Source organism: Silurus meridionalis, chromosome 4, assembly GCF_014805685.1.
Source record: "Silurus meridionalis isolate SWU-2019-XX chromosome 4, ASM1480568v1, whole genome shotgun sequence".
In the NCBI taxonomy this organism is placed as follows: domain Eukaryota; kingdom Metazoa; phylum Chordata; class Actinopteri; order Siluriformes; family Siluridae; genus Silurus; species Silurus meridionalis.
In genome coordinates, this window is record NC_060887.1 from 27434690 (window position 1) to 27447565 (window position 12876).

Sequence of the window (12876 nt, forward strand, 5' to 3'; positions counted from 1 at the left end):
GATTACCACAATAAAATAATAAATAGACATAAATCAAGTAGCATAGACCAAGTAAAAGAAAAAAGTGTTCAAAATGAATTGAAAGACCAAGAGAAACAAATACACCTTGTTGTTTTCAGTTGTTTTCTTTTTTTTCCTTCTGTAATTTAATTTCCTGTAAACATATGTAAATTACTAAAATACATCCCATATTGGGTATAATTCATCTCCTAGTCTCAGTGTGTTTATGGATGTTATACAAATTGCCCATTGCAGAGACCTAGATAACTGCTCTTTTACCTGGTTTTCTTCAGTCTGGTTAACAGTAACTGTGGTAGCAGGTGTTACACATCTCTAGTAGTTGTCATTAGGAAGACTGATGGGAGCAAAAGACTATGTGTTGATAATTGCAAACTTAACCAGAAAACCAAAAAAAGATGCTTTTGCTTTGTCCTGCATTGATGACCCGCTCTAATGCTCTGCAAGGTGCAACGTTTTTCTTGACTAAAGACCTGGCAAGTGGCACTATAACTAGTTCACCGTGGCAGAGTATGACCGATATAAGACTGCATTATTTAGTTAATTTGGTCTCTAAGAGCATTTAATGAGCCCGCAACTTTTCAATAGCTAATTCAAACCACAATTAAATATTAAATGTTTTAGATAATGCTAGTTTATTTAGGTGACATTTACATTTTTGCCATAGACCTATATACTAAGAATGAAGTCAAGAAATTAAGTTGAGAAGAAAATTAAAATGGGTATTTACATCCCGAAAATTAGTAAAGTCCGACATTTGGAAATTGTTGAAATTGTTACAAAAAAAAATGGAAATTAACTATTCTTTGTAAGTTGCAACAAATGTGCAACAGGTGGTGAAGGTGGATGAGTTCAGGTACCTGGAGTCAACAGTGCAACGTAATGAAGATTATGTTAGAGAGGCAGGAGTGATTTGTGATAGATGGGTATATGTGAAAGTTTATAGGACTGTGGTGAGACCTGTTATGCTGTATGATTTAGGGACAGTGGCATGACTAAAATACAGCAGGTGGAGCTGGAGGTGGCAGAGCTGAAGATGTTTAGATTTTCATTGGAAGTGACGAGGATGGACAGGATTTGCAACAATTTTATAAGAGGGACAGCGCATGTAGGACGTTTTGGGGACAAAGTGGGAGAAACCGATCGAGATGTGGACATGTGCAGAGGAGGTACATGGGTTATATCGGTAGGAGATTGCTGACCATTGAGCCACCAGAAAGGAGGAAAAAAAGAAAACCAAGGAGGAGGTTCATGGATGTGGTGAGGGAAGCGTGCAGGTAGTTGGGTTGAAAGAGGCAGATGTAGGTGGATGATCCACTGTGGTGACCCCTAATGAGAGCAGTAAAAAGAAGAAGAAGAAGAAGAAGAAGAAGAAGAAGAAGAAGAAGAAGAATTAATGTAATTCATTTTGGAATAAGGCTGAAACATAACAAACTGTGGAAAAAGTGCTTTCCGGATGCACTCTAAGAAAGAAAGAAAAAACAAAGGAAAAAAAAGAAAGAAATCTCAGGAATAACTTGAATAAGAACTTTTTTTTGCATAATAATAAAAATATATATTTAATAATTCCACTACCAATAATAATAATTATAATTTTTTTACTATCTAATCCAAAGGTGCAAATAAAAATATGCACAGGATGAGGTTTGACTTGGTTCCAACCAACAGCCAACAGCTAAAAAACTAATCTCCTCTAACTGATTCACAGACTGGGAAGAGAGGGCATCCAAATTGCACTTTCCTGTGCTCTCAAAACTTGCATGTTTAATTTTATAAGTCCTTGCATCGAATGCACAAACAGGAGGAGATTTAGTGTGTGGGTGGATCTTGAAAGAAAGACACTCAAGCCTGGAACCGCAGTTAATTAATAACATTCTCTTCCTCCATAGCATTCTGGAGCAGGCTAGGGCAAGTAATTTCATTCGTTAAGTATGTTTATTAATTTTTTTAATTTTTTTGTATTATTTATTTTATTATCTATTATTATCTATTATCTATAATAAAAAAAACAGTACTAATACTTCTAATGTGAAGTATTTGGACTCTTAAATGTCAAAGTGCTTTTGATGTCTTAAAGCTTAAGAACTGATGTCTAGTGAACCAATGTTAGAATATGCAGATTTTACTCATCCGTTCATTGTTGAAACAGAAGTCATGGTTTAGGAGCTACCCTGCATCAGCAACAAGATAGGAAAAAGTGAGTAATAGCATATACCAGATGGCAAAAGGAATGTCATTGTTAAAAGATTCCAATGCTACATGCTTTTATTTAATTTACTGTCTGGACTGATAATAACCCCTTGTGTCATCTTAGCACTGCTAGATTAGAGACTTTAATTAGACCAATCGCATCTGAGCAGGGGTCAATCTCATCTTCCAGATAGTTCTCTGTTAGGTCAGGATTCAGCTGTCAAAACAAAGCACGATTGCCTTGTTATACACCAGACACATCTGGAAGATGCACATGTCAAGGCAAAAGAGTATTTTGACTTCAAAGTGGCAGAACGCATTTCTGTTTTAAAGTCTATTGTCCATCTACTAAAGTAGGTCGGACTGTGTATTTGAGAAACAGGCCCGTAGGCCGAAAAAAGATCCAAGATGCATGGAAACCCATTCCTCATCATGTGGTGGAAGTATAAGGAACAGATGTCAGTGTCTAACTCCAGAAACTGATTCAGATTCTAATAATGCTTCGGATGACAGGGTGACTGAGACAGTGGAGGCCCCAAACTCAGGTCCAGAGATGAGTAACCCCTGCAATCAGATTTACCTGTTGGGTAGTAGAGATATTACCCTTGGATGAGGTGAACAACTCAAAACCCCAGGAATCAGTATCTAAAACTAAACCAGAGCCTAGACCTACCCAGAAACATCTCCAGTTCCCCAAATGCAGAACAGTATTCAAATGTACCAAAGTCTGTGTTAGACCACATGTCCTCTCAGATCACAATTTTTATGCAGTGTTTTGTTTACTGTTCGGTGTAGTCTACAACTATGTGCACCATTTTCCAATCCCACGTTCGGGATCTATCAGATAAATTAATCTGAAAAACACCAACATTAAATTCACAGCTGAGACTGAGCGGTGTTCACAAGTCAATTCATGAAGTCAAGAAGCTTTTATTGTCTTTTCTACCATATTATGCTGACGCAGTACACCTTAAAATGAGACAATGATTCTCCAGAACCCTGGTGCTACATAAAACAACATAGAGCTACATCACACAATATAACAGAACACAGAGCTAAGGACTAGGTTAGTTGTCCTAGCCACATAAAGTGAATCGTGTGCAACCTAGTGCAAATAGTGCAAGAAAAAAGACAGTGCACCAGACAATACAGGACAGTGTGGGACATACAGTATACACAAAACACATAATAGTGCCGACCAGTAAACCTACAGTATTGCATAATGTGTTATACAGTACAATGTGCAACAGTGAATGTTATAATTAATGAAATTGGATTTAACATTGCCAAATGTGCTGATAACTAACTGTTTAAAAAACACATCATACATGAAATAGTGTGGTTCTGTACGGCAACAATAAGAAATAGAGAAAGCTTACTGGATCTCCTCTCAGCCCTTTTTGTCCAGGGAATCCTGGTATTCCTCTAACACCCTTCTTGCCCTGTAATGTTTGTTTAATATATTATATTATTTAATTTTTAACATGAAAATAACTAGATGATGGCAATGGCAGAACAAAACTGTAATGTGAATGGAGTAAATTAAAGTGAGGAGAGTGAATGTCTTTACTTGGATGCCTGGTTCCCCTCGCTGTCCTGGGGCTCCTGCTAATCCAACTACCCCCTAAAGAAAACAATGTTTAATCAGCATATTGTCACTGTAGCCTGAAAAAAAATGTTGATTTTTTTTTTTTTTTTTTTACAAAATACACAGTTAACATCATGTCAAATTACATGATCAATTAGTCTTGAATAGTCAAATGGTTGCAAAAACAGAGAAAAATATTACCTGCTCTCCATTTACACCATCCAAACCACATTCTCCATGCTCTCCCTATCAGACACAAATGTATTGAAAACAATTTGAAAATTTTTACCATTACTTGAACACATTTATGTATAGATACACTAAATGGACAAAATTTGTGGATTGACAGTCACACCCATATGTGGGGGAAGCAGCAGCTCAGTGGTTAAGGCTCTGGGAGGCTGATCAAAAGGTTGAGGAGTTCAAACCCGAGTTTGGCAATAGCCCTTCAGCACGGCCTATACCCCTCTGTGTTCCAGGGGTGCTGGAAAATGGCATGACAATGTACTCAGACCCCAGCATCCTAACATTGTTTGGGTTTGCGAAGATAGAATTTCAGTGTAGTGTAAAGTACATGTGACAAGTATAAAGCACTTTCCTTTCCTTGGACATCCAATTACATATTGGATTTTCTCTTTACCTCACATCTAAACGTTTAGAGTTCTGGTTAATTTCAGAGTTGGCATTCAGAGTTTTGGGTCATTTCAAATGTGTTTAGTGGAGTTGAGGTCATGGCTCAGCATAGGCCACCTGAGTTCTTCTACTGTGACAAACTTTGTATTCATGAACCCCACTTTGCATGCAAGGGAATTATCATACTAGAAAAGTCATCCTACTCTACATAATAGTGTACTTCCATTTTTTGTGGCAACAGTTTAGAGGAAGCCCATGTATGGGTGTCATGGTCATGTCTACAATTCTTTGGGCATGTGGTGTATAAAAATACATATATTAAATAAGAGCCTTAGTGAGCTAGAACAGTTAATGGTTATGATAGTCTTGTTTAAGGACCCAACAGTGACAGCTTGATGATACTGAGTTTTGAAATCACAACCTCCTGAGCAGTATTCCAATATTTTTCTAACCACTGACCACACTGTCCATTACAAAAAAAAGTGTTATTTTTGTATTTTTTTCAATGTCATATTATTAAAATTATTTAGCCAATTTTACCCAGCCAAGGAGATTTACATCTGACCATGGCCTGACTTTCATGATATGTGTCTAAACACAAATGTGCTTGATAATTACTGTAGTTGATAGCATTTTCAGCAGCAGCTTTTGGTTTGTAAAATCAATTACTATTATTGTACACAAGCTAGCAAAAACATTAAACCATAGTCATATTTGTAATAATTCAGCACTTACTGTTTCGCCTGTGTAGCCTCTGTTACCCTGTAAAAAAAGTTGTTTTTTTATTTCAAAATGTAACATGATCATGTTTCTGAGACAAAAAATAGCATGCACTAATAAGAACAACCACTACCTTTAGGCCTCTATTTCCACGGCAGCCTTGAAATCCCTGGGTTCCGTTTAGACCCGATGGCCCCCTCTTTCCCTGTAACAGTGTATTAAAGGAATCTGTAAGAAATATTTTAGAAGATAGTACTTTCCCTTCTGACAGCACCCATCTAACAGTTTTTGGTGATTTCAACCACCCTTGCCTTCTGACTCTCCTGAATTTATTTTCCTTGACATTCAACAGCTGCCCTCCCACTCACAGGGGAGGAAATGTCCTGAATCTGGTTTTCACATGCCCTACCCCATCTACAAACATGACTGCTACACCACTTCACATTTCTGCTCATAGCCTGTTTTCCTTTACAATCACTCTAACTATACTATCTAAAAACACATTCCAATTAAAACAATCCCAAACAAAAAAAACAACAACAAAAAAAAACAATTTCAACATCTCTCTTATTTGTTGTAACCTCCACTCCACCCCACACTTTACTTTCCTCTCATTCCTCAACCGTGAACCTCCTCTGCCCCCTGTCTTCTAAACTCAAGAAAACTCGCCTCTTACGGTGCACTCCTGGTGTGACTTCTGACAAGACTGCTTTTTAAAAAGAAAAGCTTAAGACCTCTTCACAAGATCACTACTCAACCCCCTGCTCCACCTGCTTTATCCTAACTGACAGCCAAAACTTTGCCTATGAAGAAGATTGAGGAAATCTGCCAGACCTTCACTTCCAGTCCAACCATGCCTACATTACACAGCCAGGAATCCCCTACTTCTTCGTTGTCAAATTTATACCATAACCATAGCAGAAGAAGAGATAATACAAGTCAATCCCACCACCTGCCTGCTAGATCCAATCCCTTCAACTATGCTCCACACCATCTCACAAGACCTACTGCCGTTCATCATCACAATCCTCAATGAGTCCTACCTAGACATGCTTCCTACCTGGAAAGTTGCACATACCAGGTAACATGGAGGGGGTCAACATCTGCCCCACACAGACTCTCCACTGGTGTCCCACAAGGCTTAGTAGGCTTGGCCCTCTCTTTTCTCCCTCTATACTCACTCTCTTGGTGAAGTCATATCCTCATGGGTCATGGGTTTCTTACAACTGCTATGCTGATGACATTCAACTGATCTAATCCTTCCCTCCCTCAAATACTACAGCTGCTGTTTGGATCTCAGCATGCCTGTCAGACATATCATTATAATTGAGTGTCCATCAACTTAAACTTAAAGGATAACCTTAACCATGGACAATCAACTATTCTTTTCCTTAAATGTAGCTAATGTGACTCACTCTTGTTGGTTTCTTCTCTACAGCATCAGAAACATTCAAGCATTTTTATACACATAGGCTGCTCAAGTTCTTGTTCAGTCTCTTGTCATTTCAAGACTGGACTACTGCAACTCTCTGCTGGCAGGTCTACCTCTGAACGCTATTTATCCACTGCAAATAATCCTACCCAAGTTCTCCCACACCACCCCACTGCTGCATTTTTTCCACTGGCTTCCATTAACTGTAGGCATCAGATTAAAAACACTGATGCTTACCTACAAAGCCGAAAATGGACCAGCAACCTCTTACGTCAAAGATTTTATAACCCCTCACACTGCACCAGGTTGCCTAATATCGTCTAGCACTGCTCGACTGACCCCACTTTTTCTCAGAGGAAGAGGTGGGTTTACATCAAAGCTCCTTTCTGTTCTGGCACAGAGGTGGTGGAATGAACTTCACCTAGATCTCCGAACAGCCAAGTCAATGGCTTCTTCAAGTGATGGGTGAAGACCTATCTCTTCCTTAAACTAGCACTTTTCACAGTTTGTTTTTTCTTTAATAATAATAATGATAATAATAATAATAATAATAATAATAATAATAATAATAATTATTATTATTATTATAATTATTATTTAGGCTAATGGTATTTTAAGTTTGTTAACTAGTGAACCAGTGTTTATTTATTAATTGATAGAGACTCAAAGCACTTTTGTACGTTGCTCTGGATAAGGGCATCTACTAAATGCCAATAATGTAAATGCAATTTTAAATGGTGCGTTTTTTACATCTGAGTTTAAGTATAAAGGAAGATATCCATTTCAAATATCTATGTATGTGCTGTATATTTAAAAGTGAAAAACTCAATTCATGTAAAATATATTGAGAATACACTCACAGGTTCTCCTTCTTCTCCAGGAAATCCACGGGATCCTTGCTGCCCGGGTGAGCCCTTTTAAGTTATAAAAGACATCCAATTTAATAAAATATTCCAGGATTTTTTTTCAAGTGTGTATTTTGCATTGCAACAAACAGTACATGATTACTGTACTGACTGATTACAACACACTGGGATTTGTCATCACTTTATAAAGTCCCAAATCTCACAACAGTTTTTAGTAATACCAAAAACACTGGTGAAAAATGATTATGTGACTAAATGGAACTGCACTGGCTTAATCTTACAACTTACATTTCTATTTACCTAATATTGTTGCAAAGATTCCTTTTAACATTGATTAAATACATATTTCTAAATAATACTGTAAAATATGTTCCTATTAGCCTACAAGTCACCATTGTATGGGTTACATTTAAATGTGTTCTGTTACTTGATGTATTTACATACACTAAAAGTATTGGGTGACCTGATCTTTCCTGCTATATGTGTTTCTTTTCCAAACTGTTACCACAAAGCTGGAGGCACTCAATTGTATACGATGTCTTTGAACTTTGTCTTTGATTTGTAAAGAACATGGAAACCACAAAAATCACATACTATACTTATGACCAGGTGACCCAATACTTTTTGTAAATATAGTGTATAAAATAATTTAAACTATAAATATCTAAAAAGAAAGTATATGATCAAATATGTGATATGATACAAAACCTTTGTCCCTTGAGGTCCTCCATGTCCTCGCACCCCTTCATCACCAGTGCATTTGCACATCACATTACAACACTCTCGTGAAGCCACATTATCCTAGATAGAGATAGAAAGGAAAAGACCTGTGGACTAATTTTTGCACAAAGTAATGCTCTGCACAATCTGCTTCTGCTGAAATTTAAAACCTTATAATTATGTACAGGAATTCTGCTATTTATAGGCCTTGCTTCATTTTTCCATTTCTTACCCAGAAACTTTATTATAACCTTTTTTGATTCCATAGTTGTAAATTTGTTGATTTTAACTCCTACTTAAGAATAAACTCAGCATTCATTATTTAAAATATATTACTCACAATCTGCTTCTGCAAGACACTGGCTACATTTTGAATGCCAATCATGATTGGCTCTCTGTATTCAAATCCTCGTCCATACTGCAGCTTTTGTAGGTCTGTGATGCTGCTTTTGAATCCTTCCAGAGCTACTGGTATCAGTGCATGAACTCCTGTCGTATAAATATGATAAGTAAAAACACTATGGGTCCACTTACTCACATGCACACCAAAATACAATTGATGTTCCTAATATTACTATTTTTTTTACCAACTAAAAAAAAGTTTAGTTTAGCAATAACAATATGTGTGAAAGGTGTAGTCCTTTTACCACTTCTTCTAAGATTATTTGAGGCAGCCACAAGATCATCTACAGGTTCATCCAGGCCATCAGAGAAAATGATCAATACCTGAAAACCAACCTCGAGTTAGATTTAAAGTGTCAAAATGAAATTATACCCAATGGCACTATTATCAGATGCTAAAAGAATTCAGAAATTCTTTCTTTAATATGGATGTCTATAAGTGCAAGTGAACTTAATCCTCTGCAAAGATTATCTGCAACTGCTTACCTTCACACCAGATCTAGAGCTTTCAAACTTATCCTGAAAAGAGCGCAGGAGCTGGGTGTTAAAGGCCACACCCTGAGTCATCCGCAATGCTTTTACCTTCTTTATTATTTCATCACTGTAATGCTCAAAACTAGTATCATACAGTGTTCTACCATCGCTAGTAACCAAACGGAATCCAATGTTGGTTTGTAGAGCAGGCTGCTTGGGTAGACAGCACAAGTTATGCAGAGTGGAAATTTGACTGATAATCTCAGACAGGTAGCGCTGCAGCAGATATTGACTACTAAAGAGTGACTGTGAGCTTAAACTACTATGGGAGATATCAAATCCAACTCCAATATTTACAGTGCAGCCTGTAAGAAGAGGCAAAATACCGCTAATTAGAGGAACTTATTAATTTTGTATGTGTTTGGAATATTTTAAATTAAATGAGCACAACAAAAGCTAATGTTAATGTTATTCAAAAGCACACTAATTTATATTCTGCCATTCTGTGTTTTATATACTCACTTGCTGTTATATCGCTTGGAGTAGTATCACAAATCCCATTTACCAACTGCTGTGTAGTCTGATTCACAATGCGAGGGTGAAAACTGTCGAATATAAACACTTTTTTTTTTGAACCAGTAATGCTATTGAGCTGAGTTTCGATTTTTTCAGTTGTTCCGATAGCAATTATCTGAATTCCCATGGTTCTTAACTCAACTGCTGCATCAGTATAATTGTCAGATGAAGTTCCGACAGTGATCAAAAGTAGATATTGTGGAATTTCTTCTTCAATACGGCTCCCATTATTGGTGTTAAAGAACTCTTTTACTTTGTTTAGTGCAAATCCAATGTTTCTTTTTTTTTTCATCGGGGTCATTTTCTTAATGGCCCCCTTTACTTTCTCTTCACTACAATATTCATTCAAGTAAAACTCCTTTCTGTATGTTGTACTAAACTGGGCAACACCAACTCTAAAGAGGTGTGGTTTGATACGAAGATTATCTACAAGACCCATTGTAAAATTTTGCATGCTGTTCCACAAATCTCCTCCGGTTTTTTCAGAACCATCAATCAAAATGACCAAATCAGCAGCCTCTTTTTGGCACTCTGAAAAAAAAGTATAAGAACAAAGATTTAAACAGTGCATTTTTTGTGCCTAGGCAACAGGCAACAATTATTTTACACAAGTAAAAAAAAAAAAGTTTATTGTTTCAGATATTTACTATGTACTAAGTATTATTTCTACTATGTTTTTTAATTTATTTAAGGAAAAAAGATATTTAAAAAAGTAATTGCTCCCTTATTTGAAAAAAGTAGAAAAGTTGCAAGGTAAAAACCACTGCTAGCCAACAGGGAAGTTGACTTATTTTAAATTTGTCAAAAATATCCTGGTGACCCACAAGCATTTTTTTGGATAATGTACAATTGTCTAATGAAAGACACGTGTCACATTAAATCATGCTTAAAGCTTAGAGAACAACATACTAGTAGTAAAACTAAGTCATAATGTAATTTCCTGCTTCATAGCCTTGGCATCTTTCTATAATTAGAAGAACCATGAATTGTGCTCTGTGACAGAAAATCCCGAAGTAGAATACCTATGCATCAGTCCCTAATCTGAAGTCCAATTAGACTATGCAGAAAGGCTATTTAAAGAATAGTGGGCCAGATTCCTCCACAATGGTGTAAAGGACCTGATCTAAAACACTTTTATGTAGGAGAAAAACAAGATATCAATATATTATTAATAAATTTAATCAAGGGTGGGCCGTCAGGGCCAGCAAAGCCTTCTCTGCCGGCCTAAACACTATCAAAAGCACTGACCTAAATACTAATATATCTTTCATGAAATTGTAATAATTTATTCCAAACAGTCTATTCTCTTCATTTTCATGCGCTCATTTCAGTAAGTGTATGTGGGTGTTAGATTTTTTTATCCAATCAGAATTCAGCCTTTATGTGCTGCCATGTCAATCTAATCTGCCCAGGGCCTTCAGACTCAGTAGTGCTGGCCTTTTTACCTTAGTCTATATAAGAAATTGGTCTGTTTCTTTAATCAATCAGATTTAAAATTCGCCGGCCCAGAATAGCGTCAGCATTTTTCCGTCCTCTGCTTGGTTGGTCAGAGTGAAAATGTTACTGCCAAGTTTGACTAGCAAAACACATCTGTAGCTCTGCACACATTAATACATATAAGTTAGACTTTTTTTAAATAAATAAATAATTATTTGGTTTCGGACATACATAAAATGTATTTTCAAGAAAAGCTAGACATCGTGAGGAGAGGTCGGCCAACCCCGAAGCTAGCTAGCTTGTTTCGGGAAGCCCAGGAAAGGGTTTGTTCACCACTTCCAGACCATTGAATACGAGCAGTACCACTGGCTTACAGCCTCTGAGGAGCGGTGCAAATTATGAGTCTGCATCTCTGGTGAGTAGGTTGTATTTTATTTCTATTTTAATGTTTTTGTCATGTTATTAGACAAATATTGATTCTGAACTGCTCCAGGTGATGTAGGTGGAACAGTTGCGGTTGTAGTGTGGAGGTTTGGAGCTTGTTTTACTAAAGATTGTATTTACCCTTCATATGTGAAATGCCTCTCTCTCTGTAATGCCACGTGTTATATTGCATTTCTGTATAGTATTGATGGTTTCTGTGACATGATAGTGATGGTATTAAGAAGTGGACTAAGTTGGGTAAGTCCCCACTGAAGGCCCAGGTACCAAATGCATGGCCCCCCAATGAAATTCACCAAGGCTTAATTTAAGAATGGCAGTGTCTAGCAACAGGTTTCTGTTTTATTTAACCTTACTAGTTGAAAATAAGTGAAATCATTACTATTGCTTTTGTTTTCGATATGCCGGTTATATTTTTACCTGGTTTTGTTTCCTTGCAGATCTCATTTGAAATGTTTTGCCAAAGGTTGTTCAAAGCTTGAAAGTTGTTAACATGGAAAATCTTGTTCTTGTCTTTGGTGATTTTCTCTAGCTCATCTATACTTGCATTTGCAACTCCAATACCATACAAACTAACTCCAAATCTGTGAAGCTTATTTGCAGCATCCTCTAATCCATGTGGATCTGTGGCTTCACCATCAGTAATGACGAACATCATCTGTGGGACACCACTTGCACGTCTCCCACCATTGGTTTCATGAAAGTAATCCACAGAGTACTTTAGTGCCTTGGTTGTGTAGGTATCCCCAGTGGGATAATGTAGAGCACTGACAGCATTCTGCACCTCTTCTTTGCTGTGGTAATCATTAAGGCGGAACTGGATCTTAGGTACATTCGAATAGACAATTGTACATATACGGACATTGTTTTGTCCAACCTGTGTGCTGTTCACTATTGAGATCATAAAGAACTTAATTCTTTCAAAGTTTGTAGACAGAATGCTGGTTGAACCATCCACTAAGAATACAACATCAGCCACCTGTGATTTCTGGCAAACTACAAAAAAAAAAAAAAAAGAATAATCAAATCAGCGCAACTAGAACAGATAAAATATTTTACTATATAAAATTGAACTGATAGGAATGAAATTATCTGAATTCTGGCTCTTTTATTTTCTTAGTTTAGTTAACGGGCAGTGGTGGCTCATTGGTTAGGGTGCTGGCTTACTGATCTGTAGGTTGGGAGTTCAAGCCCTGGTATCGCCAAGCTGCCACCTTTGGGCCCTTGAGCAAGTCCCTTAACCCTCTGTGCTCCAGGGGTGCCTTATCATGGCTCACTCTGCGCTCTGACCCCAGCTTCCAAGCAAGCTGGGATATGCGAAAAACGAATTTCACTAAACTATAATGTATATCTGACCAATAAAGGCTATTCTTCTCCTT

General features: G+C 37.1%; 1 protein-coding gene across 1 annotated transcript in view; it reads right to left on the bottom strand.

The window, feature by feature from the left end:
- Positions 1-12876, bottom strand: part of LOC124383806 (collagen alpha-6(VI) chain-like) — a 48808-nt gene that overhangs the window by 16020 nt on the left and 19912 nt on the right. The window contains exons 9-20 of the mRNA XM_046846131.1: positions 11918-12493; positions 9566-10150; positions 9056-9408; positions 8815-8893; positions 8508-8656; positions 8156-8248; positions 7442-7495; positions 5283-5354; positions 5165-5191; positions 3998-4042; positions 3779-3832; positions 3588-3650 (exon numbers count right to left, since the gene is read on the bottom strand). Coding sequence (XP_046702087.1) covers positions 3588-3650; positions 3779-3832; positions 3998-4042; positions 5165-5191; positions 5283-5354; positions 7442-7495; positions 8156-8248; positions 8508-8656; positions 8815-8893; positions 9056-9408; positions 9566-10150; positions 11918-12493 — 2150 coding nt within the window. The remainder of the gene's footprint in view (positions 1-3587; positions 3651-3778; positions 3833-3997; positions 4043-5164; positions 5192-5282; positions 5355-7441; positions 7496-8155; positions 8249-8507; positions 8657-8814; positions 8894-9055; positions 9409-9565; positions 10151-11917; positions 12494-12876) is intronic.